General features: G+C 40.1%; 1 protein-coding gene across 5 annotated transcripts in view; it reads left to right on the forward strand.

Annotated features, from left to right (window-relative positions):
• The window catches only part of zmp:0000001168 (signal-induced proliferation-associated 1-like protein 2), a 74,418-nt gene extending 52,424 nt beyond the window's left edge, over positions 1-21,994 (forward strand). For 3 of the 5 annotated variants that reach the window (XM_053485264.1, XM_053485265.1, XM_053485263.1), the window contains exons 10-16: positions 1,368-1,745; positions 2,639-2,768; positions 4,816-4,948; positions 8,181-8,279; positions 9,034-9,115; positions 11,119-11,197; positions 17,244-21,994. In XM_053485264.1, coding sequence (XP_053341239.1) covers positions 1,368-1,745; positions 2,639-2,768; positions 4,816-4,948; positions 8,181-8,279; positions 9,034-9,115; positions 11,119-11,197; positions 17,244-17,387 — 1,045 coding nt within the window. In that variant the 3' untranslated portion in view covers positions 17,388-21,994. Of the gene's footprint in view, positions 1-1,367; positions 1,746-2,638; positions 2,769-4,815; positions 4,949-8,180; positions 8,280-9,033; positions 9,116-11,118; positions 11,198-11,375; positions 11,546-17,243 lie in introns of all 5 variants that reach the window. The other 2 variants (XR_008356261.1, XR_008356262.1) reach the window with 2 other exon arrangements.
• The last annotated feature ends 5,574 nt before the right edge of the window (positions 21,995-27,568 follow it).

Consider the following 27,568-nt stretch of genomic DNA (forward strand, 5'->3'; position numbering starts at 1 on the left):
AATGCCTTAACCACTGAGCTACCCCTGGCCCGAGCTGGTAAGAGCTAATGCTCTTATCCCAGCGTTTCACTAGTGCTCGGGTACCATCAAGGTAGAAAGCTTTCTCAGTCCAATAAGACCTGATTCACGTCTGAAACGCTGGCCTCCCAGGAACTCCTTGTATGGTCCACACGTGTGGAAATGCCTTGGAGCGAAGTCAGTACTGTACAGGTTATAACTCCCAGCCGAGTTCCTGTAATGTGTAAAGTGATGTTGGTGAATGATTGTGTGTCCAGTGTCCACAGACAGATGTGTCTCTCCTGCAAGTTGGTGAAAAGTTATCCATCGTTTGTCAATGTCAATCGCTTTTACGCCCTTATTCACAAGAAAGCTCGTCACAAGTCCCGGTTTGACTTGAACGCCCTTCATATTAGTTATACAACTGTTTGATTGAACAAGCTGTTAGTCAGTTTTGCTGTTGCTGGAATTGCAACACTCTGACTTGTTAATTGCTTGGAAACTGTTACTGGGTTTATTATGGTCTGGCAGGACGATTGTGCTTGCATGGCTCCATCCAGCCAAGGCTTCTTTGGAAATACTTTGGCAGAGCAAAAATAAAACAAATATATATATATATATATTTTTGAGTTTATCAATATTATTCTGTAGAAATGTGGTATAAAATCAATAGCACACAAGCAATCATGCTGTTGTATTAAATATCAGCACAGCTGTGATTCAGCAGCTGTTAATCAAGAGCAAGTGTTAATATTCCATACAGCTGCACTCTTGCTTGTGTAACATCACTCAGAAACATGAGATGTTTAAACCTGTAAGTTGCAAAACTACTAAAAAATAAATCAACACGTTCTGACCAATCCGAATCGAGAATTTAACACCACTGTTGTATGTTAATGATTATAAATTAAAGATGCATGTAGCAAGTGACGTTTAGTATTAGGGTTACCGTGGCAAGAACATTTGGATGAGAGGTACTTAGTGCTCCCACATTAATCACGGCTCTACAGCCAATCAGAGGCGTCTGTGAGCTCACGCAAGCGTAAGGAGCGGATAGCGCTGTCCTCTGAGTGTGTTACGCCGCCCTAACGGTGCGTGAGCAAGTAGTTCGAAAAGATGCGGTTGGCTGACGTCACACGGTTCAGAGAAAGCACGTGATAGTCTTCAGCCCTCCCGACTGGGTAATAGTAGTAGCCTTAATGTCGGAGCCCCCTAGTGTGGGGGAGGAATTGGACACGACTAAATTAGGGAGAAAATCAAAATCCTCCACTCATTCAGATTGACTGACATTTGAATTTCTCCTGCCTGTTTTTTAGCCATTATTCAGATTATCAGAATCTACCATTTTATTATTTTTTGTTCATGCACAGGAGCTTTTCTGAGCTCTATCAGAAGTCTATCCAAGACGCAGAAAGCATGTCCGGTGAGGGCCATTCGGGCGAGGCCTGGGTCCTGGACGAGCGAGACGAAGAAGAGGAGGACGAGGATGCGGAGGAGGCGAGAGAGGAGGAGCGGGAGCAGGGCGAAGGGGAGGAGTCAGACAGTGTGTCCCAATCAGATATGAGAGAGAAGGAGGAGGGTGGAACTCCAAGCATGAGTAGCCTGCTCTCTCCACCCAGCCTGCCTCTTCTCAGAGCTACATCGCTGCAAGACAATCCTCCATCCCATACGATGGAAATCACGCCCTCGTCTCTCACACGCAGCTACTCCCTCGAGAGAACCATGCCCTATCAGGACATCTGTGATGGGTATATATGTACACACACACACACACACACACACACTAACATTCTCATGACTGCATATCCATTTAAATACTGTTCGTTTCATTTAAACAATGTGATTATTAGCAGAAATAATTAGCCCCCCTCCATGTTAAACATCTGGTGTAAACTACTGTATATCCAGTTCTTTAATAATCCCCAAACAGATGTTCTGTTGTGGTTCAGAAAACAATACAAGTCACTCCTGGTCTTTAAACGCCACTGAAAAGAATTTATTGCATAACATTTTAATGTAAACCAGCTCTCAGACCATCATCAGTGCCAAGAATCGAGTCACAAGTGTGAGGACCGCAATGCTCTTTTAGCTGCAGTACAACAGCAGTAGCGCAGTGACCTGCAATGAAGGCGTCTAGAAACAACGCATAAGGAAACCGTTCCCGTCCTACGCAGGATGCGAGCGCTCCGCTCTAACGCCCAGCAGATTACATGTTCATATAGCATGCTTTTATAGAGAAGTGCTTTAGTTTGAACTCTTGATGCTCATTTTAGCACCAAAGAAAAAAAAAAAAAAGCATGGGAAGTGGTCTTGTTGAATCATCGAGTTGTTTTTAGTATAAGTTGTGTTATGTGTCGTTGTGGTGTTACACAACTCCGCTACTCAGCCCTTCTGTTCTCGTACTGTTTGATATTCAAAAGCGACCCCGCATCATCAGAAGCTACCATGGAAGATATATATACGATTCTGCAGCGCGTTTCATTCTACATTCTATTTACAGCTTCTTAAGAGCATCCAGTTAACCTGAATCATTAAGCAAGAGGAAACCCTTCAGGCTTGAAACGTCACTTAAGCGCTCAGGTTCGATCGAACGGACTTCAGTGTTTATAGCAGCGTAATAATCTCCCCGTGTGTATTTCAGCCACGTGTACGATAACGTCGGGATGAGGTTGAACAGGCACATCTACGAGAACCCCATGGAGCTGAGGGACGCGACCCCTGACCTCATACTCGCTGTCAAACCAAAAGTTCCTCTACAGGAAGAAGGACAGGTCAGTACGAGCTCGCATATGAATTATGCAAAAATGAAAACACAAATATATGCTATTTAGGCTAACAGGATATGAAATTTAGAGCAGTTTTTTTTATGCGCAGAATATTAAATGGTGAACTTGGTGTTTCCTGATTACAGTGGTAAGATTGGTAAACTTACTTATATGTATATGTATCTGATCTATAATGGCCCAGATGTGTTGGTAAGGTGGACAGATGTGCATTACACACAAAAAAAGGCATGTTATGTACAAAACTTTAATCACTATGCAGGTAAAGGAGGAAACACACAAAGTACACATTCTTACTTTTGTATTTCTGGGAGGATCTCACAATGTGGGTAGTCAGCACAAAACCTGACAGAGAAACAAGAAGTAAGATTGATTGCGTATTATGTTCAATGTAGTAAACATTGAGTAAGCAGGTGTAAATCATTGTATTACTTGGTTCCACTGAGGATTTAGGTACATGTTTTTTTTTCCCCACTGAATCTGTGTATAATGGAATTCTCAGCTTGTTATTTAAAAAAATAAATAAATACAGTAATATTTGATGTGGTGAGAGATGTGGAGAAGAATTCATGTGCAAAAAAAGTGCTCCCAGAACAACAATCTTCAGGATTATGTCTGTTCCATCAGGGAAGAAAGTGCATTGATTGTGTAACCTGATCGTTCAGGTCGTCATCTGACTTCATTTTATTGCCTCATAATGTTGCTGAGCCTAGACCTGAGCAACTGAAGTAACCCCGGATCATAGCACTGCCTCCAGAGGCCTGTACTGTAGACACTATGCATGATGGGTACTTTGCCTCATGCACTTCCCTTCTCAACCTGACACGCCCATCACTTTGAAATAGGATGAATCTGGACCTCATTTTCAATTGCTCCAAAGTCTAACGTTTATGCATGCAAGCCTTTTTTTTGATCAGCCGTACCAACCTACGGTCACACAGCTATTCTGGTGAAATCCTCATTGCATTTGGTTTGTGGAAATTCCCTTACTTTCACTATTAAATATAGCGTAGCTGTGATTTCTGCTGTCCATTTCTATTACGATGCAACTTCGATTCCCAGCCAATGCTGAAACCCCAGCCACTGGATGCAGTGCCGGTCCGGATACTAGTGGGAGACCAGATAAAATGGAAGGGTTGCATCAAGAAAGGCATCTAGCGTAAAAGCTGTGCCAAGTTGTTGTGCAGATCAGTTGGTCCGCTGTGGCGACTCCTCAGCAGGAACAGCCAAAAGATCAACAACAACATATTATTATTTTTAATATTATTATTATTTTGCGTAAGCATTGACTTTTATTTCATGTCTTTCTTAGAAAAGCTACTGACGTTTGATGGAACCAAATTTTTATGTCTTGTTTTTAGTGCCTGATGCATTACAGAACATTAAGCTACGTTTAACGTTGCGGCTAAATGATCAAAGCGATGTGAGGCAAAACCAGTCTGTAGAAGAAGCACTGTACTCTTTCGTGTAATCCGACATTAAGTTCCGATTTTAACGAGGCTATATTTAGATAGTTATATTTATACCAGTGGATGGAGTGGTTCATTATGGCCGTCCTTCGATTTAATATTTAATGGATTTTCACAGAACAGCTTAAAGCGTCGAGTTACACAACACGCACAGCTGCTGTTTTATCATTAGATAATACTCTTCTACATCTCACGCAGGAGATTCTATAAATATTTAACATTCAGGATGTGATTCATTCTACAAACTTGCTTTAAACACATTTAAAGAATTTACCTCTCCCACTTTCCCATTCTCATATTCTCATACATTTCACCCTCTAGCTCCTACAATCTCACTCCCACTGTATCCTCTGTTTTTTTTTTTTTTTGCTTCGGTTCATAGTCCATGAGCTATCTTTCTCATCTTTCTTAGCCTCTCTCCACCTCTTGTCTCTTTTCTCTCACTTCTCTTCGCCTCTATGTGTCATTTATCACACAGAGATCATTAGTCATCAGAAAACGGCGTCAGTATCCAGCACCTCCTTTAACGCTTTACCCTCCCTTTCTCTCTCTCTCTCTTTTGCTAGGTCGGAATAGATGTTCTGGGTGAGGAGAGAGCATCTGGAAGTGAGACACCCCTTCACTCAGAAAGTTTGGAGAGGAACTCCAGAGCAGAGAGGAACTCTAGAGCATTGAGCATCCATAACTCCATCACCAAGAGTAAGTGCAACTGAAAATGGAGTTTTAGTGTCATGTATAGTATAGCCATTAGAACTAAATTGCAGGACTGTAGTGCAAGACACAACAATTTACCAAGGCATATATACTGCAAGTGGAAATACATTTAAGCAGAACGTGTGTAAAATTATAATAATAAACATACAGGGGCAATAAATGCACGGCATGGTGCTTGCTAACTAGACAAGACAATAGAAAGACACTGATGTTGACTGACGGGAAGGCCTGTCTCACAGTCTCCGCTCTAGTTCATCCCAAAGGTGTTCTATCGGGGTCAGGTCAGGACTCTGTGGAGGCCAGTCAAGTTCTTCCACACCAAATTTAGTTTTGTACACTGGTGCGCAGTCGTGTTGGAAGTGGTGTGGGATTATTTTTCAGGAGTTATAAGTTCCCTGGCCCCTTAGTTTCAGTGAAAGGAACTCTTAATGCTTCAGCATACCAAGACATTTTGGACGATTTCATGTTCAAAGATGACGACGCACCAGTGCACAAAGCAAGGCCCATAAAGACATGGATGAGTATGAGATTTTCATGAGCATTATTAGTGCAGTATGTGGAAGAGGACAGTAGACAGCGTTTTTTCCAAGTGTGTTCTTGTGATGTATCATGAGCACCAGCTGCAAAAGATGTGGTTGGCTGGCTTCACATCATAAAGCAAACACGCTCAGAGTTAGCTAGTTGTTTGGAATCAGCAGGTATTTGAAAAAGCATTTCAGATTGGGTGTTGGGACAGTATACACTGTTGGGGTTTCTGGTAGTGGTGGAATGGATGATCCTGTACTGAGAGATAACATGAAGCCAGATAAGCTGAAGCCAGATAAAGTTAACATAAGCCAGATAAGGTGAAGAGTCCATGAGAGTTGGTGGTCTTGTGGATGTATTGCTTGAGGTTAATGTAAAGAGATCTCGATCCTCTCAACTGTTCCCACAATCCGCCGTCAGATCTTGTAGTCTGAGACAGATGCATTTGTTCAAATATATAACATCGATACAAAAAGGATAGAAAGCTTGCTGTTGTCCCTATATAAAAGTGGTGAAGAAGAAAATGAAGACACTGTTTGGCTTTTCTGACTAGGTGATGTGCCCTCCAGAGATCCTTAGAGACATTGAAACTCTCTGCGTTTTCCCACTGATGTGCAGTGAAGCGATCACTCTGGCCCCTCCTGACTCAACAATAATCTTTTTCAGTTTATTGACTTTGAGCGATAGACTTTCGTCTCTGCACCAGTCCGCAAGCTGCTTCATCTCCGCCCTGGATGCTGATTCATCATTGTTGCTGATGAGGCTGGCCATGAGTCAAGAGCATAAACAGCAGCAGACTTGAAGGCACACAGGCCTTCGGAGTGGTGGTGTGGAGGTGGTCTTACTGATGCATGACTGATTGGGACTGTCTCCTAGACAGAATGTGTGGAATGGCAGAAGATATGGATTGTTTTAGCCTTGAGACAGGTCCAGTGTGGTAAGAACCAGCAGTAGAACAAGTAGTCTTAGAGAGTTATTTGTTCATTTTCTACTGGGCGTGCATGCGTAAAGCATTGCAAAAGCTCCATAGGTTATGTACAGAAAACAGAAACGAGTAGTGACCTCTCTAGTCTTGGTCCGAATTGTTCGTTCTTTTGTCACGTGACTCCCATAGACGCTATGCAGTGGCCTACACAGGATACAGAATTGAGCGATTCTTCTCGTGAGTCTCCTAGTCCCGGTCGTTCATTCCTTGGTCACGTGACTCCCATAGATGCTATGCAGTGCAATAGATTAAAAAAAAAAACGACTCAGATTAGAAGACTTATGAGAAGAACCGCTCAATTCTGTTTCAGTGTAATGCTATAACGAACGATTCGGACCGGAAGATATGATGGTGAGCGGCTCGTTCTGTTTATCATAATATGTCCTTAGCTGCATTGTAAAATATTAATTACTGGAACTATAGCCATAATCCGTGTATGTAGACGTGTTGGGGGTCTGTTTATTTAAAATGTTCTGATCAAAAGAAAAAAAAAAAAGACGGCAATAGATGATCGAGAGCTCGTCTCATGTCCTGAGACAAGATTATTCATCTAGAGAAGTCGCTGCTCATTTGTGTGTACCGATCCAGACCCTTGGGTGTCCCTATATATACAGGTGCAGTGTAGAAACAAATCCAAGTGCAAATGAAACACATTTCAGGAGTGTTCAGGATATGGATGACTGTTTATGATTATCATCCTATCCTATTGTTCTTCCATTGCTCCACAATGCCTCTTCCCAGCATGCTACTTTATTCTCCAATAAACAACGAATACAGATTTTTCCGTGTAACTTTATTAAAAAGGCTAATGTTACATGGTGCGATTTCTCTCCTGGTTTTTGTGTATAGTGTGTCATGACATGGTGTCCCTGCCTGAAAGCACTGAGTGCAGACATGTTGCTTGGGATAATTGTTAATTGCTGTAAATGGATCCTGCAATCTCTGCGCACTGTGTCTCTTTAAAGGCCGACTTAAAAATAAAGGCAGTAACAAAAATCATTACTGGTGTGATTCCGCCCCAAATTGTTTGCTTTGTGCCTTTTGGCACTTATCTATCTCCGCTTAAACACCCCCATATTATTCTCTTCTTACTCATACGTTCTCTCTCTCTCTCTCTCTCTCTCTCTCATCCCCATGTTTCTTTCTCCTCATTCATCTTTCTCTCCCCATCCGTCCCTCTTTGTCTTCTCCTCTTTCACTTTTGCTTCATTCCATCCTTCAGTTGTGTTGAGCTGGAAATGCCCCCTTTCCCCTCCTCCCTGTTTTGCTCCTTGCCTCACCAGACCCAGAGGACAGATGGGGGCTTGGTGGGGTAAAAGGAGGGGAGAGGATTTTATCCCGCCTCGAATCGAGAGACTCTGCCTTGACCATCTGCTGTGTCCCTGGGCTCTTTTCGCAGGCTGGACTCTCTTCTCCGGACTCATGCACATTTGGCCAGTTATATTTATATATTTGCGCTCAAAGCTTTTGTTAGGATAAATGTGTGAAACCGAGACACATCGGACACTCGGCTGATGCCCTAAGCCACAGTATTCGTGTCAATGTTTTTTTCGGGATGGCAGCAAGACCAGCAAAGCTTAAGCGCCCCCTATTGGAGATATTCTGTCACTGGTTAGGTTTTTAGCGTTAAAATGTCACATGCTCATCCATGTGTTTGTTTAATTTGTCTGTATCGTATTATTGATAGATGGATTTGTTGTGTTTCAGTTCTTTCAGAAACAGCAGATTCGTCAGAGGAGGAATGGCAGTCTATTTCAGATCTCGCCACGGCATGCAGGAATATCCTAGAAGCCTTATCACGAGAAGGTAAGGGATTATAAAGACAACCGCAAGGGTCGATCATCTGAGCTGTTATGCTTATATTTGAGTAGGCAAAAAAAACAGCATTCGATCGGAGTTTATTATAAGGAGCAGTCAGGTTCAAGGTATTTTTCTTATATTCACAATTCACAAACCCACGGTAACTGATATCTGGTCGTTATCAGGACACCTTTAAAGTGAGATCCTGAAAGATTATTGAGTGTTTTTATGAATAGTGGTAGTCGTAATAACCACGTTAGTTTGCTGCCACCTGACTTAATTGACTGTCAGCCCAAAACCGTTCACTTGACAGCAGTCGTATACTTCAGCTCCTAATAATGATCGCGAGGCAGATTCAACTAAGAACCTCACGGATCAACAGTGAGCACCCAGGACTGTCTGATACTGACAGTGCCAGGAAGTGTGAAAAACACTGTGACTGTTCTTGGCAGTTGCTGCTGAAGTGTGGGCAATTTATTTCATAATTTAATACTGCTCTGAGATGGCACTTAGTAGTTTGGGTGGTTTTGATGAAACGTACGTACTTACTGTAGAAGCTGGACTTGATGGATAATTAACAGAATGCAAATTAAAGCAACTTTTTAGTTTAAAGCGTGAAGAGCAGATCATTATAATAAATGTGGTTCATTATGTATCAGCAAATGTCTAGTGTATACTGTACCTGTGAATTTTCTGACTGTTTCAGGATGATTAGACTTTGGTTCTATGTTAGCAGTTGGGTAATTAGATTGTGTTTTAGATCGAAAGGCTGGGAACGGCACTCAGGCAGGAGAAGACACAATGACGCAGACAGATGCCAAGCTCAAGGATGTTAAAGACAGGTGAGAAGCAACTACGTATTGCATAGTTTATGGGTTTTTTTATGGGCTACTATAGTCTGTTGTGAGTATTTATTAATGCTGTCAATCGATAAAAAATTTGATCTGAAATTTGAAAAGTTTATCACAGTCATAGTTTGTCTCAATCATGATTAATCACAAATTTTTTTTGTTACATTTACTTGTATTATAAATGTGCAATGTTGCAATAAAGAAATGCATGACAAACTGGTTAAAGGAAACAGATTATGCAGTTTTATAATATCTCAAACATTAACACATGTTAAAACCCATCGACAGCCGGGCTTAATCACGAACCTGGACCCTCAGATCTGAAAATCATTACCTATAATCTTAGCAAATGCATTCTTGTAGTTCCCCTTAAAGGTAGCTCAAGCCTACAACTTAGTTTTTAATCCAAACTTCCATCTAGAAGTTTTTTTGTTGTTGTTGTTTTTTTACTGTATAATGAATCTTGCCATTCAGCACACTTGGTGATGTTTCCTCAGTCGTCTTATTATCCGCGCTAAACATTAGATTACCGCGCTGTGATTATGGGTAGCCATTAGGGTCGAACTTGGTCATGTGATTTATTTACATAAAAAAAATAGTAACGCATTAAAATGTCTAGATTAATCACATGCATTAGGTTAAATACAGAGTAATGTAATGTAACTTACAAGCATTTAAAGAAATTAAACTTAAAATGACTCCTGATGACTTTTTTAAAATAACAAATCCATGTGTAATTGAGAGAATGTGTACCGCTTGACTATTTAATGGAATGAATCTTTAATAATTCATCAGTAATATTGTTTAATTCCTGAAATACCCATGTGATGTTTATGCATTGTTCTATACACATACACTGCCCACCCAAAAAGTCAAGCCTATGGATGGTTAATGCAGTGATTTATATGTTTCAGCTGGCTACAAGTTATTTATCCCTAACTGATGCTTCTGAGTTCTTAAACAACCATGACAGAAGATGTATCCTGTGGTCATGGCAAACAGATGTTACTCTGTTTCAGAAGGGTCAAATTATTGGCCTGCGTCAAGCAAAGAACTAAGGAGATTGCTGAAACTACTAAAATTGAGTTAAAACGGTCAAATGCATTAGCAAAGCCTGGAAGGATAGTGATGAACAATCAACTTCAAGGAAGAGAAATGGTCGGAAAAACATCCTAAATGAGCGTGGGAGATCATTAAACACTTAGTGAAATCCAATCTTTAAAAAAACAAACAGAAGAACTCATGGCTATGTTTATAAATGATATTAACATCAAGCTATTGGGACTTGGATCCAGATTTACACCAATCATGCCTAGTGGCCACTCTACAAGCCCGTGGGGCAGTGGTATGATCTGGAGTTGCTTCTGTTGGTCAAGTCTAGGTTCAGCAATGAAATGTGGCCAAAAACATTAGGTCAGCTGATGACCTGAATATACTGAATGGTCCATTTTTTTCCATCAATGGATTTTTCTTCTCTGATGCCACGGCCAGGATTCATTCGGCTAAAATTGTGTGGTTCAGGGAGGATGAGACATCATTTCCACACATGGATTGGCCAACACTGAGTCCAGACAAAACATTTTTTTGGGATGTGCTGGCACAGCGGTCTGTCTCTCCCATCATCAATACAAGATTGTAGAGAGAAATGAATGCGATTGTGGATGGAAATCAATGTTATGACGTCGCCCAAGTTATTGCACCGATTTTACAAACGTAATCTAAGCAAAGGGCAATCCAATAAAATATTAGAGCGGTGTATATTTTGATTGACTTTTTTTAAGCTGAGGTCAAAGCTACATGCCATTGTAATTGGGATTTCATCAATATTATGGTATTATGAGTGTAGTGTTCTTGTAGGATTCAAATTGAATTGAATTGCATGGATGTTTATTTCAGAGGAAAATTCAGGGCAAAAAAAAATTATATTTTAATGATTTATTATTATTATTACTATTATTATTATTAAAGTCGTTCTCTCTCTTTGCCTCTCTCAGTGACTCACCCGGTCACCTGGAGGAGAAGGTGTCCCAGTTGGAGGCCATGCTGAAACGACTACAGGATGACCTCCAAAAGGTACTTCCACTTCCTTTGCCAAATCCCACTGAACCCATTTGAGTGCCCTGTTCCCACCTCTACAGCCCACACAGTGACCTTTGAACTTGCCCATAAATATCCCATCCTTATCGCTCATTCTGTCCATATAATCCCTACCCCCGTCCCCCCCCCACCCTCACCCATCCCTCACCCTCAGCTACCCCAGAGCTATTTCACAGAGCCAGTCAGACTGAGGGATAATAGAGGTAGGGCGGGACAAGCCAAAGAAATCTGTCTTGTCATTGGGCAGGGTGAACAGAGGAGATGAGAAGATGGCCAGAGGGACAGGCTCCCTCTCTCAACACTAAGCGACCAGTGGCAGTCGAGGCAAGTACAGCATGAAATTTTTCCTCCGTCACGCCAAAAACCGACTAAAGCAGCTGAAAACAACCTTATAATATCATGTAACACCTTTTAATTCTTAACCTGTGGAAGCAAAAATGGCTGTTTGAAAGTCAGATCTGTTAAAAGGAAGATCTGTCCTAACATGCAGGGGGGGAGGGGGGGTATGTGGATAAAAATCTAAAATAATCATCAGTCCACGTCTGTAGTGAATACACTCTCAAATGGAGGTCCTGAATGCAAATTTACTCAGGATAAAATCAAAGCAAAATCTTATAACACACTTTGTCTGATTGGTACCTGGAGTATGAAAAGAAAATGAAGCAACAAAGCAAAAATGAGAATAAGAGCTGGAGAAAAAAAAAACAAAAAAACTCTAACAAACCAGAGACTAGTAGAAGAATTCTCCAGAGATGATGCATGAAGTGTGAATGATAATCTGTGAGAACCTCCATAGAGAAACAAGACGGGGTCTGATCAGATCGGAGCCTTAACACCATAACCATGTGTGACTACAAAAGCAGTGCCGTCTTTACTTATTTTCCTCATCTGTCTCTCAAACCCTTTACCCCTTCTCTCTCATCATTAACCTTCGGCCGTGTTATCATCAATCTAGGGAAGTTCACATGGACCACAAACTCTTCCAAAGGGTTATCCCACTGTAGCAATGTCTGCACAGTCACATATGAGGAATGTGTGCTGCCAAAGACGCATTATTGCTCACCACGTGTTTAAATACGGATTCTCTATTCAATTAATCTGTCTATCAAATTATTATTTTAGATATTATCTTTAGGATTAATTGGTTTTACATTGTTTGGTCCATGATCCAAGAACAAAAAATTATTGTATAGTTTTGGAATTACTATACTTTTTAAATGTGAAATATTACCTTTTTTTAAATTTCCAAATCAAATATCTGTATAAGAAGGAAACTTTTTTTTTTTTTTTTTTTTGGAAAAATGTTTAGAAATTCTTCAGAAATCTGCCTCCGAGTGGCGCAGTGGTGAAGCACTCGCCCTATCATCCGGGTGATGCTGTAACCTTTCGCAGCCGGAGGTCTAGAGAGAGCTGATTGGCCGAGCTCTCTCAGGGGGGAGGGATGAGAGGTACTTGCGCTCCCACATTAATCACGGCTCTACAGCCAATCAGGGGCGTCTGTGAGCTCGCGAACGCGGAAGGAGCGGATAGCGCTGTCCTCCGAGTGTGTTACGCCGCCCCCAACGGTGCGTGAGCAAGCAGTTTCGAAAAGATGCGGTCGGCTGGCATCACATGGTTCGGAGGAAACACGTAATAGTCTTCGGCCCTCCCGACTGAGTGGTAGTAGTAGCCTTAATGTGGGAGCCCCCTAGTGACGGGGAGGAATTGGACACGACTAAATTAGGTAGAAAATCGGGGAGAAAACCAAAAAAAAAAAAAGAAAAAAATTTTTTTCCAGAAATTAGAAAGAATTAGAAGTCCAACACTATATGTATTGGAAGTATTTTGTTATTGATAATAACAAATCATCGGTTGATGATAATACCACAGAAACGAGTCACATCGCACGATAAGTATAACAACATTTAAATATGCATAAACTGAAAATGACAGCTTCGAAAGACAAAAACATAAATTACTTTGCTTTATTAAGTATCTGCATGTACAGCTAGTTCTGCAGGCTTTTTGTCTTTTTTTAAAAAATATATATGTTTTCATCATGTTGTCTTTACATACTGTATTTTGTATATACCTCATGAACACTTAATAGCTGTCATACGGTGTTTATGTATGTCTCACGTTGTTGCACTTAAGCCTGCTTTGTGATGACCTCTTAATTCATTTCATTACACCTATAAATTATCGTTAACTAAAACATACAGTGACCTCATCATTTCTCCTGTGGTTACTGTATAGTAGAAACCATACAAACTGCCCTCTGCACCTGAACTCATTTCTCTGTATCTCATCTCTTCATTTTCTCCTTCCAAACGGCTATGAATATCTTTTGCCCCTGGCGACCAAGTTATCGGCTCCCGCTCTCCTTCACTCACAAACAAAACCGATGGTTTAAGTAAACGGCGAACGTAAAAGCAGGATGTTTGTTAAGGGCATGGAATTCCATTTATCCTTCAGATGGAGATGGTAAGAAAAATACAGTGTGAGAACCATGGGGCAGTTTAAAAAAAAAAAAAAGCTTTTAACATTTTTTCTTCAACAGTGGCTTGGAATGAGATTTGTCAACATGTTTTCTGGTTTAACATCATCAGCAGCTGCTTTATTAAATCGTACTGTAGTCGCTTATTTTATGGGTGGTTCTCCAAATCAGCTCAGTGTAATTTAACTCTTTTAATGTTTTTTACCCATGATCATCCCAAATTATATCTTAAATAATTTAAATATAAGAATATATAATAATAATAATAATAATAATAATATAAAATATAATAATTTAAATAACACAATTTAGATGAAAATATGACACTTTGGTGTAGGCCTTTTTTCCCTTTTTTTTTGTTAAAAATTTTCTTCTTTTACCTTGAAATCTATTTAATCCCACTGTTAATCTATTGTATAAATCATCCTTTTTAAATAAACATCATTGGTGTTTTTCATCTCACCCCAAAACCGCACCTTACAATTTAAATTATTCTTAACCTTAAAATATACATAGTACCGTTGCTCACTAGTTAGCAGTGATAGGTGTAACGCGTTAGAGTACTTGGATTACTTTTTTGATGTAACAAATAATCTAACGCGTTAGGTCTGCCAATTAAGTACCCAGTTATTTAGTTATATTTTCAAAAATGTAATCCGTTATTCAGACAATTTATGTAATCCGTGTGTGTGTGTGAAAGTCGTCCTACAAGCCCCGTCCCCGATAACCCGCCCCCTCTGTTATTCCTGCGGTTATACCCCTATCTCACCTATGAGGTTTGAGTGACCGCCCGACGTTCCGCGAAGTTCTGCAAGGTCTGCAAGCTTCCGCGAGGACCAACGCGCAGAAAGATGTACTGGAACCTGCTTACAGTCATCGCGCAAAACCGCGTAGGTGAGATTAGAGGTATTAGTAGTTAACAGATTATGGGTCAAACTTCACTGAGTGATGATGGTGGAATAATTATAAAGGTCTTGACTAAAACCACATGTACAGTATAAGGAATCACAAAGGAGTTTTCATTTTCTGCAATGGAAAAGTACTCGAACTAGTTACTTCTATCAGAAAGTAACGCTGTAATGTAACTGATTCCTTTTTAATGACAGTCATTTTGTAATGTAATTAGTTACTTTAAACAGTAACGTCCCCCAACACTGCTAGTTAGACATGACCTTATTTCCTCTACAGTTTTAGCTTTGAATAATTTCTACAGAGTAATAAAATACCCAAAATTGTTGCATTTCATTACTTACAGTAAATACTGAGAGTAAAATATCTTTATGCTACCAGTACAAGAGCAGTGATAGATCAGAGGGTTAAGGCACTGCGTTACTGATCACGTGTTCAAGAAAACAACAGTTTGCTAGGGAGCATTAAGATTAGACTTGGGAGCAATGGAAAAAGGTCATGTGGTCTAATGAGTCTGGATTGAGCCTATTCCAGTGTGATGAGTGCGTCATGGGAAGAAGGGAAGCACATGAAATGATACACCCATCCTGTATATCGCCCACTGTATACAAGCCTCTGGAGGCAGTGTTATGATCTGGGGTTGCTTCAGTCGGGCAGGTCCGGACTCAGCAACGTCATGTGGCCATAAAACAAAAAGGGCAGTTGACGACCTGAATGTACTGAATGACCAGGGTATCACATCTGTGCAGTTTTTCTTCCCTGATGGCACAGGGCGTCAATCCAGGATTCAAATTGTGAAAAAGTGGTTCTGGGAGCATGAGGAAATCATTTTCACACATGAATTGGTTTCCATAATGAGTGTGTGACATTTCTTGGCCAGGCAGTGTGTGGTACTGAGTAAACATTTATACAGTATAACTCGGTTAATGTGAATGAACAACCATAGTTGATTTTTTCTGTTCTCTCTTCACATGTGTTTGTCTGTTGTTGTGGGTGTGTGTCTTCCTATACAGATGTGCAAGTCATAGCAGATGTGATTTTGTCGTCTCCTGCAATAAATGTTTCGTGTTTGTTAGTTGATAAGTGACCTTGTAGTGTATGACTTTATCTACAGTGCTTGAGAAGTTTCGTATAGTCTAGAGTTCTGTAGTTCTACAATGTTGTTTAGTCTGTAACCATGTATAGAAGTTTTTTTTGTTTTGTTTTTGGGGCTGGTGTATGTGCCCTGAGTTAACCCATGCATATTTCTAAAAGCACCCTGCCGTCATTGGCATCCTCAGAATAATATAACGATGCAGTGAGAACATGGTGGGGGCAGCGTGGCAGGATGTAATATGGCGATGACTTCAGGGGCAAACTTAAACGAACTAAAGCTGTGTCTCAAATTGCATACTTATGTACAGTACTATTCTTTGGTGATGTATGTTAAAAAAAAGGTAAAAGCACTCAAATGCAGGGATTCTTTAACTCTATAAAAACATTCCACGTCCTGCATTCAGAACTATTTAAATCTCTGGTTCCAGATTTTAATCAGTGCAGCAATTTTTGTGTATTTTATTTAACAATAATAAAAAACTTTATTTAGGTTTGGATAGTTTTTTTTTTTGCTTTAATAGTGTTTTTAACATGTTGTTTTTGCACCTGTATGAAAAAGGTTGGAATGGGTGGAGGAAGGTGTCAGGTGTGTTATGTGACAAAAGAGTATCAGCGAGAATGAAAGATAAGGTGTTCAAGACAGTAGCGAGACCAGCGATGCTCTACGGCTTGGAGACAGTGGCACTGAAGAAAAAGACAGGAGGCAGAGCTAGAGGTAGTGGAGATGAAGATGTTGAGGTTCTCTTTGGGCGTGACAACGATGGATAGGATCAAGAATGAGTTCATCAGAGGGACAACCCATGTTAGATGTTTTGGAGATAAAGTCAGATTGAGGTGGTTTGGACATGTTCAGAGGAGAGATAATGTTATTATATTGGTAGAAGGATGCTGAGGTTGGAACTGCCAGGCAGGAGGTCTAGAGGAAGACCAAAGAGGAGATTTATGGATGCAGTGAGAGAGGACATGAAGTTAGTTGGTGTGAGAGAAGAGGATGCAGAAGATAGAGTTAGATGGAGGCAGATGATTCGCTGTGGCGACCCCTGAAAAGGAACAGCCGAAAGAGAAAGAAGTAAATGAAAAAGTGCAGAATTCCTGGCTAGGATTTAGGGCTCTAGACTCCACACTGAGAACCAGTTTTCCCATTCTTCGAAATTAGGAAGCTCATGATAAATGTTTTGAAGGGTCGTGGTAGGTTTCGCCATTTGAGACACAGCTTATGACGATGCCAGGAAATTTGGAAGGTAAGTTAACATTGGTCGTTTGGAACCCAGAATGGGAAAGCCTGCTGATCAGTGATGATTTTTTTATTTCTTCTGCCCCCTAGTGGACAGAGCTATGCATGCAATCACGTCAAGCATAACATTGGCCGCAAACACTATTCTATACGCTGCCTTCCTAAATTAACTAACCTGATTTTTCGCCAAATTGCCCTTCCAAACGCTTCCCCCAACATCCCCACTGTACTTACCTACTCTTCCAAATCCATCCTGTGCTCCAAGAGAGCATCCTGTTGATTAGTTGTATTGTGTGTGATGCTGGCAGGAGAAAGAGGACAAAGCCATGCTGCAGGCAGAGGTGCAGAGCCTGAGACAGAACAACCAGCGGCTGCAGGAGGAATCGCAGAGCACCGTGGCACGTCTCATCAAAGTCACCGAGCTGCTGTGCAATGTCACCAAACCCTGCTAGTAGAACAGGCCAGCAAGATACACACAGACCAGTGAAGATCAGCAACGAATGCTAGCAAGATGCAAGCAAAGCAATCCAGACAGACCTGCGAGACCCAGAGCCCATGCATAGACTCATATAGACTACTGAGGAACGACACAAACGTGTAAGCAAAGTAATGCAAGACCCAGACCTCAGACACTGACTCATATAGACCGCTGAAGAATGACCCACATATGTGCATATTAGCATATGTTACCACGCTAGCAAACTGCTAAACGAAAGATAGACGTAGATTCAAACCTTAGAATTGCTGCCATCTATAGGAACATACCAAAAGTTAGCTAGTAAAGAAAGGATTTATCTAGCTGTAAGGTGAAAACTTATATACTTTACATCAAAAAACAATCAGAGATGAGACCTAGCATAGAAAAGCGTAGCTTTTTTCAGCTTATTTAGCCGCCTCTATGGGTGTGGTGCAGCCTATCGGCGGTGCTACTAAATAAAATGAATTATCAGCGCTAATATTACAGAAATTAGTCCAAGCTTGTTCGCTAACTTGCATCCGACACAACAAAGAGCAATATCGTGAAAGTTTGTCATCTCGCGTTTTTGATCAGGACTTTTAGATCTTTCCAGTTCCAAGAAGAAAAAGTGACGAGACATAAAGACAACATTGTACGCAAGCCACTGCAGAGCACAATCTTTACTGCATGATTCCTATTTAACGACCAGACCGCGGAGTGGCAGTCCTCAAGGCGGTAAAATGCTGACATTTGAGATGCTGAGTAAAAGTTATCTGCGTCCCGTTAGCACCATGAGCCAGCAGTAGCTTTCACACACTGTTCGAAAAAGTTAGCATTTCTGGAATGTGGCTTGAACCTTTTTCCTTTTTATAGATTTGGACAAATCCATAGGGCATTGATGAAAAATAGACATTCTAAACATTATCTTAATGTTTTCTTTTTTTTCAGCCAGGTTAATGTTTCAACACAATACAATACGCTAACATAACTTTCACTCTCAGTGAAAAAGAATCATGTTGACTGCTTTGGAGAATCTTGGGGCCTTTTATTGCGTGTGATATTTGATTAGCGTGTGTCTGAGGTTATTGTGATTATTGATTGATTCTTTCGTAAGTCCCCATTTCCAAACAACAATTCCAATAATTGTGGACAATCTCAGAAATGTGTAATAATTACAGAAGCTCGAGGCAGGTCGGTATCCACATGCAGTTAGATTTACACCCCATACACTCAGACATAGCCTTGACGACGTGGGTGACATTTTTCCGCGCAGGAACTCAACCTGGCACCTTTTTCTACAAACTCTGCAAACCTCATATTGAAGGACTGGCTTCTTTTTCTTTTTATTTAATGTAATGTGATGCCTATTTAAACTACTTGCAAAAAAAAAAAAAAAGAAAAGATGCAAAGTGAGTAGGTGGAAAAGCCTTCTGTAGCTGGAGGTAAATGTCTCCACCTGCTGGACATGAAGAGAACTGCATTACACTGTAACACTGGAACGTGGTGCTTGACTGCAAACTGAAACTAGGACTTGAAAAAGTCTGGATTCCTGCTTTTAATTCTAAGACTGAGCCGTTTTTTTTATGTTGATGATGATGACGATGATCATCTTCGGTCATTGTACTCAAAGAACCAGTGATTGACTGATAGTTATGTTTTAATAAGTGACTCCTGGCTGAAGGAGGAAACGCCTCCACTGCTGGGAACTTGGACACGTATGTATTTCCGACATCTTCTCATCCACCTGTTACCTCGTGAAGATCCAGTGATGGTGAAACCGCAGTGTGATTTCAAGAATGACGTGTGTGAAGTGTTGGTTTCAGAGAAATCAGCTCGCACCATCGTTCAAGCCATCACTCTCTCACACACACACACACACACATGTATCACCCTCTCTCTCACAGCAGCCAGAACCTAGTCACTATTACTGTATGTTGTACATAGTCTTTTATCTTCTTCTTGTAATTTTTTTATTTGATTTTAGCGTCACTGTGATAGGCCGGTACCAGCAGATTCTCATATAAGAAGATTAAATTATATCTTTATGTCTATGTGATGTACAGCCAAAACGTTTCAGTGTTACTTCCTTCGGAAACGTCCAGCACTTCAGAATCCTCAAGCTCAATCTGGCCAGTTTCGGTCTAACTGTGATGATAAACACAACACACACACTCGACGGGTTTAAACGGCACTCATCTCAGTCGTGACTGAAATAGTTTTTTTCAGTGAATTCAAATTTTTTCGATTTGTTTCTGCCTGATCTTGGAGTTTTAACATCAACAGGCAGAGACGACGTGTGCTCAGGCGAGTTCGTTGCAAGCAGTCTCTAGTGATGCATTGTGGGATATATTTAGCCAAATGTAAATGTTTAAAAAAAAAAAAAAAAAAAAAATCCTGTTCTGTTGTGTGTTGCATAGTTTTAGAGAATGTAAGGGGTCGTGAAGACTGGGAATGCACCGACGTCCCCTTCTTTATGTGTGTATGTTTAAAGGAAGAAGAAAAACAAACCTTATAACTTATTAATCTTGCAAATGTGGATTTTATTGTTTGATGTCTTTGAACTAGAGGTGAGGGGAAGACAATTCTTGAACTACTGACTCTGCAGGTATAAATCGTTTTTTTTTTTTTCTTTGTAAGAAGTTTTATTTTGTAAGAGCTCAAGCATACAACATGGTATTTAGGTTTAAGTAAGTACCAATAAGCAAATCAGTTATTATAAACGGTGTTGGTCCTTTCAGGTTTTGTATGCCACAAGGATTTTTGTATGCCTTAACAGGAAAAGTAAAAATAATCCTGCTTAAAGGGATTGAGACGCTGTGAGATAAGAGTGAGATAAGGTATTGTGGCTTGCTATACGGAATTACATTTATTTATTTATTTTTGGCCAAAATTGTCAATCCACAGACCTTGCCATGTCTTCTTCCACTATTAGCACCTTTTTATTATGATTATTATTGTTGTTTAAGACTTATCCCCTGTATGCCATTAATCTTTTAACATATAACCTACAGTACAAGCAGGAAAGGAAACGTCCACCCTGAAGCACATGAAATACAATATTAAAATATTTGCAATGCGATTAATGAGTCTGGTGCTAATTTGTTGGTTTTCATATTTATTTATTTATTTATTTATTAATTATCCCCGTGAGAAGTTAGCGGACGTGTATCCCACTGATTTCACAGGGTCGTTTAGTGGAAGGAAAAAAAATGAATCCTTTCCCTTAAAAATAAAGAGCTTGATTTTTAGCTTGAAATTAAAAAGAAGTGTTAAGACGAAGATTGAAGTTTTTGATGGGGGTGTAGAGACGACGAGGGAAGAGACAGACGTGTTAACGAGAGAAGTTCAATCCAAATACTGATAATTACAAATATTGATGTGCATGTCTTTCAGGGTGGACTTTTTCTTCAAAGGAGAGTTCTATCGCGTACAGTATATCTTCTAAACTACATACAGTACAGTGCAAAAGTCTTGGCACCCCTCATTTCTTTCTATCTTGCTTACCATGAGCTGGACTTTCTTGTATTTTCAGTATACAGAAGTCCATGATGTAGTCGAGGAACAGTTCTCCAGGCTTCCTGCAGGACTCGGAGGAAAGCCTTGAATGAATCGGTCCGTCATTAAAAACAAACAAACAAAAACAAACATCTAACTTAAGGCATGAACCAGGTGCAGATGATGAGATCAGGCCGGTGATGTTGGAACGGATGAGAGGGGAAATGAGGTTGCTGCTGAGGTTGTTACGATAGATAGACAACCAATTTAAAACTTCTATCTTTAGGCACATTGCATCCTGTCACAATAAAACATTTTTTGTCTCATTTATTCTGCATCATTTAATCTGAAGAAGTGAGTGTTGGCTCGAGACTTTTGCACGGTACTGTACTGTATATGATCCAACTTGTGCTAATAGATTATTGGAACAGCTCTTTAAGCTGTTAGGATTATCAAGGTTTTTAAAGCAATTATTTAATGCACTTTAAGGGTTTACATGTGCTTCTGCGTCCCTGGCGTATTTAGATATAATAATATAGAGTCAGATATTAGGTGTAATTATGGGACCGCAAAAATGTGAATGCATTGATTTGATTTTTTTTTTTTTTTCACTGTCAATTAATCTTATGTGGAGCAAAACTGCACTTGCTTTATTCTTTTCTTTCTTTTTTTTTATTTACCTCATTTCCTTAAGCTTTGTTTTCTAGCAGTTGGTTTGATACCATTGTAAATTGCATTGTACAGTTCCGGTAACTCACAAAACGGCAAAACGTTTAAGAATCTCGATGGAAAAGGCTTATATACCACACGCATTTACCCGTATAAAACCCGCAAGCTAACACACTCACATACTCACTCACACCTGCACTATGCATACTGGCCTGTGGTCTGCACAGGGGTTTGTTAACAGGACCAAAGGCAGTGGAATGTACAAAAAAACACACACACACACAAAGTGGAGGTTAGTGATTCAGCTGTGCAAGCCCTGTGTTTCTTTAACCCTGTTTGTGCGATGGGCTTAATGACTGAGTGTTGTTCATCTATGTGAACTGAAGGGATACTGGCAATAAAAATTGAAAAAAAAAAAAACCTGAACATTTATCTGTATAAACACAGTCTGGACTATTTTTTCCTCCAAGCACATGTATAAATAAATAAATATCTAAATAAACAGTTTTAGGATGTAGTTCCGGATATGATGATATAAGGCAGGATGTTTTATAGCTTATTTGTTGCTGATTCAGGTGTACTCTAAGCTGGAATGCACCGCCAGAAGAAAGGGATCCACAGGAATGAATTGGCAACTCCATAGAAGTCTTTAATGCACTGGTGATTCACTTTCTGGCTGGATTCCTGGATTTTTTGCAGATGCTATAGAAGAAATTGGTGGCACGGTGGATTAGTGGTCAGCGCTGTCACCCTGCACCTCAGGGTTAGGGTTCGAATCCCACCTCAGGTCTGTGTCCATGGAGTTTGCATGGTCTCCCTGTGCTTCAGGTACTACGGTTTTCCTGCTAATTGGCGCTCTCAAAAATTGCCCATAATGTGAATGAGCTGGCAACCCAACCCCTTCAATAACCACTTCATCCACTGAACTGTTAAAAAATGAAAGAACCCTACTGTACGCCTATAGTACCACTATGCCCTCCAGAGTGAAAAACCTTGCCGTATAAAATGTGTGTGGATCTTGGCTTTGCCTGTCCTATACCTTACTGTATATACATCACTTCAATGCAACTGCTTTTAAAATCTGTTCCATCTGTTGTTTAATCACATCAATTTTATGTAATTGTTTCTGATAAGATATTACACTTCGGTATGTCCTATGGTATAATATATACTATGGTACCATAATATACTATACCGCATAAATACTAGATACTGCACAGTATATACATACATATAGTTCTACACACATATAGCATAGTAGGCATTGGACTACGGTTCGGAAGGTCCCAGGTTCAAACCCCATGAACACCCTGTTGGGCCCTTAAGCAAGACCCTTAACTCCCACCTGCTTAAATGTGTAATGAGATAAAAATGTAAGTTGCTCTGGATAAGGGGGTCTGCTGAATGTAAATGTCTTAATTATCATGGTGGCACCACAGGCACTGTGGCACTTCAGTACCATAATAATATTATGTGGTACCTAATAAGTTTCATGGTATTTACCAAAGTATTGTGTATTAACACAATTAGAATAACAGGACAATTTGCACGGTAGAGGTTACTGTATAAATATTACCATTATGGCACATACTGTTATAAGTACATGGCACATATAACAGTGTCCTGGTAAGAGGCGGTAGAAAAATGTTCTGTATGGGTTTCATAGTACCATACTATAGGCAATGCCATGTGTAGTGTGGTACCATATCAACAAATAAGTTCCAGGGTACCGTCAAAAATACCATGCAGTTAGTTCGACCATGGTACGGGTAGTGTATGTATCATATCTGGTTAAAAGTGTGGCCTACAGTAGATAGGGGATGTATGGAAAATTCATGTTGCAGTCTCTGACAACTTAAATACAACAACTACAGAGGGGGAACGCATGTTTTAGACTTAATATACATTCATTTACATAAATGAGTATACATTTCATGGGCCATCACCATTATAACTGCAATTTTCTCTCATTTCCTGCAGCTCAAACAGTAAAAAGAGCATGTTGAGTAAAAAAGCAATGCTACAGTGACTTAAATCTGTGTTTGACAGAATAAGTTTGGAAATTATATATAACCACTTTCAATATTTAGTGACTTAGCCTGCTCCCGGCTTAGGCATGGATCTAGTAGACATATTGCACATCCATCCATCCATGCATTTATTATTTACGAGGGTGAGTCAAAAATGATCTGGAAAAGTCTGTTGGCTGCACTGCGAAAATGGACGTCGCACTTGTGTTTGCACAAAAGAAGAGCAGCCCACAGTGGTTAGTTTTTGTGGTCTGAGGATGTACCTGGTGCTAAAACAAATCCCTGAAGAGCAAAATCAGAAACGTTTGGAAATCTGCTAAACAAATTTGGTAAAAACAGTGCAGTGGCGTAGTGGTGCCATTATTTTGTCCATATTATATACTGTACTCATACCAGTCACTTCTCTGGCAAACTGTAAGTAACATTATAGGAAAATGAAAGACTTTAACAGCTCAATTCTGAAATGGAAACATTCATTCTCCAAAATAATGTTTATTCAATATTCATCTTGTATACTGCTTTATCCTGTATTCAAGGTCGCGGGGGCCTGAGGTCTACAGTATCCCAGGGGCATGAGGCGGGGTACACTCTGGACAGGGTGCCAATCCATCACAGGGCATTCACACACTACAGGCAATTAGGCAACGGCAATTATCCATGTCTTTGAACTGTGGGAGGAAACCCACCAAGCACAGGGAGATCATGCAAACTTATTTAAATACTTAATTTAATATGAAGAAATGAGGAGCGATCAGGACTTTTGCACAATCCTGTACTTCTGATAGAAACAACCCGGCAACTAATCTTCTGAGTAGATCCTTCACAAAGCTGGTACGACCTGACTGGCGGAGCCATTTTTGGAGCAGTCAGGGATGACAGTTAGTCTTCAAGGTGGAGAAGTCCGTCAGGGATAAACACTGTGTCAGAAATCACTGAACTTTATGTTCTATTATCCAGTATCTACAGTATGGACAGATAAAGAGGGTGGAAGAAATTTAGACATTGGACTGATTTTGGACTTCAATTACTGACCCCTTTTCTATATACTATTGGAAAAATTCTGATCGGATCAATGTAAAATCTTCGATATATGAGGGACGTACCTAAAGTAATGCAAAAGCAACTCTTTCTCTATAGTAAATCTTTATCCTGTTCTTTCATCCTTGGGTTTTTGACAAAGGAGGGCTGCAGACTGTCAGATGTTCACAAGAAGCTACAGAATTTTTCTGGACTGACAAGACCAATGAGCACAGATGGATAAAACAGTGTAAAGAAGTGGAAACCAGCTGAGAGCATCAACTGCCAGCACTGATACGACCCCTGCCACACCTGAATTTTTCAAAGAGGATACAAAGGTTGGGGTCAATGATGGTGCAAATGCATCGCTTTTGATGTATTGAGGAGGACGTTTGTATAGAGGATCTTTGCAGTTTGAACAGCCTACAAAAGGTACAGCCCTAGTAATACACACTCAGCTACGGTTGCATCTCCAAGTCTTTGTTCTGTAACCTTTGAGGTTACACTCAAGCCTGTCCATGAAATATCTTAATCTTTGTCCATGCTGTTGCTTAGCTGCCAAAGTGTATTAACCAGCGTTGAGGAAGATTCATGCTTCGCTTTGCATTGTATTAAAGATCACCATCACCGTATTATAACATTCACTGCTTTAATAAACAGCCTTTATTGTTACTAAATGTAATAAATTTAATGTAGCTATGTTTTTCACATCTGCAGTATCCACACTCCTGACAAGTAGATTTTGAGCAGTTTATACTGATGCATTATGGGAAATATGCTGTACTAACCTAAAACGGTAGGAATTAAAAAAATGCTATGAGACACCACAGGCACTTACAGTATTGCACGAGAATAATGTTTAATGCAATATTAAATATGTTTTTAATTTATATGATAAAGTAAAACACATTTATTGTAAGTGCGCACACACGCACACACACACACGGTGCTTTCATAGGTTGGATATTATTTAATCAAAAACACAATAATTTATTATCATTTTTACATTTCATCTATATACAGTAGACATGTAAAAATTTAATTTAAAATGCAAAATGACTTTCTTACTCCCTCTTTTAGGGTTTTCCCATTGTGCCATTTTAACTCTAACATCAGGCTGCTATTTGGAGGTAAATGTGTTTAAAAAAAACTGATAAATCAATAAATGAGAATACAATGTCTCATCATGTCTTAATCACTCTGGGAGTGGGCTTGTCTGGGAATTAACCTCATAATGATAGACTGGCTGGAGTACAGGCACTGGGATGAGATTTTGTTACAAATTAGCCAATGCAGATTATGATATTTGGAAAACAAACAAACTGATTCCAGACCAAATTAAATTCTATCATGTTTAAAAAATAAAACGGTGCCATTGGGTGAAAATGCATCCAAACTATTAGGGTTAGGGTTTAGGGTTAGGGTTAGGGCGTAGGGTTTAAGGTTTTTTTTCTTTACCCTTTCTTGAGTATTCTGATTCTCGTGCAATTTCTCTACTTCTTTCTTTAGCTCTTTAGCAAAAATATTATTTAAAACAAATGAACAAAGCCTTTGCCACTCACATTTAGCATCCTGCATGTTAGCGACACTTTTCATTTGTAAACTGATCTGGTCAGTTCACTATTCACCAAAAAATTAGCTTGTTCAGTTAATGTCTTGTTCATGCACACTATTTATAAGTCTTATTTTATTATCAGTTAGGTGTAAAGAAATGGCGGCATGGTGGCTTTGTGGTTAGCACTGTCGCCTTGCACCTCCAAGGTTCGGGTTCGATTTCCGCCTCTGTGTGCATGGAGTTTGCATGTTCTCCCTGTGCTTGGTGGGTTTCCTCCGGGTACTCTGGTTTCCTCCCACAGTCCAAAGACATGCAGATTGTGTGTGCTTTGCGATGTATTGGCACCCTGTCCCGAGTGTACCGCACCCTGGTACACCTTGTGCCCTAAGTCTCCTGAGATTGGCTCCTGTATACAGGATAAAGCGGTATAGAAGATGAGTGAGTGAGTAAAAAAATGACCTTGTGTTTTACAGCATGTATGAGCAGTCAAATAAAAACATTAGAATCATGAAATAAATTTGTCGCTTAATCAGGTCGCTTGTTAAACATTGTACAAATTGCATTATACCTCACTTACTCATCTTCTGTAATGCTTTATCCTGTATTTAGGGTCGCAGGGGGACCTGGAGCCTATCCCAGGAGGCTTAGGTCATGAGGCAGGGTACACACTGGACAGCTAATTGTATCTGAGCAGTTGAAGGTAAAAGACTTTACTTAAAGGCTGAACAGTGGCAGCACCCCCTGCTGGAGAAGTGCATAATTGCACATCTTCTTCATACTGACAACCTCAAGTTTCCATCACAAAAGCTAGTTGTTCCCCCCTGAGAAGGAATTGTATGTCATATAGCTGAAATGGTTCCTAGGCTCTGTCCCCTGGTGGAGATGACTGTATGTGTTGCACCACAGTCCTTTAACTTTGAGGACAACATACTGTTGCGCAGCAACCGGTCTTAAATCGAGTTATTAAGTGACCTAGTTGTGCAGCTATGTAAATCCCAGCTGTGATCTGACTCGCTAAGCAGCCTGGCTTTCCTGTAAATTATGCACAGTGTTACGCTCAAGAATCTCATCAGGCTTATGATGCCTCTTGTGACTTGTAATATCAAATTAATTGGATAACATGCCGTTTTAAAAGCAAGTGAAGCATTGTTCGAGCAAGCACAGTGAGTGAGTCAGGGTTATCAGTGGACAGGAGTCATACACAAGAAGGCCTGAAGATTATTCAACAGAGCTGACGGATTTACTGCGACGTTTCAGTCACACATACACATCAAGGCACTAAAACACACACACACACACACTCTTTCTATCTCTTGAATGCAAGGATGGAAAAATAACAAAAAGTCAATTGAATGCAAATTCCCCGGACCTTCATGCACATTCCTGTTCAGTCCTTGAAACAAAATCCCA

Source organism: Clarias gariepinus, chromosome 24 (genome assembly GCF_024256425.1).
Source record: "Clarias gariepinus isolate MV-2021 ecotype Netherlands chromosome 24, CGAR_prim_01v2, whole genome shotgun sequence".
NCBI lineage: Eukaryota > Metazoa > Chordata > Actinopteri > Siluriformes > Clariidae > Clarias > Clarias gariepinus.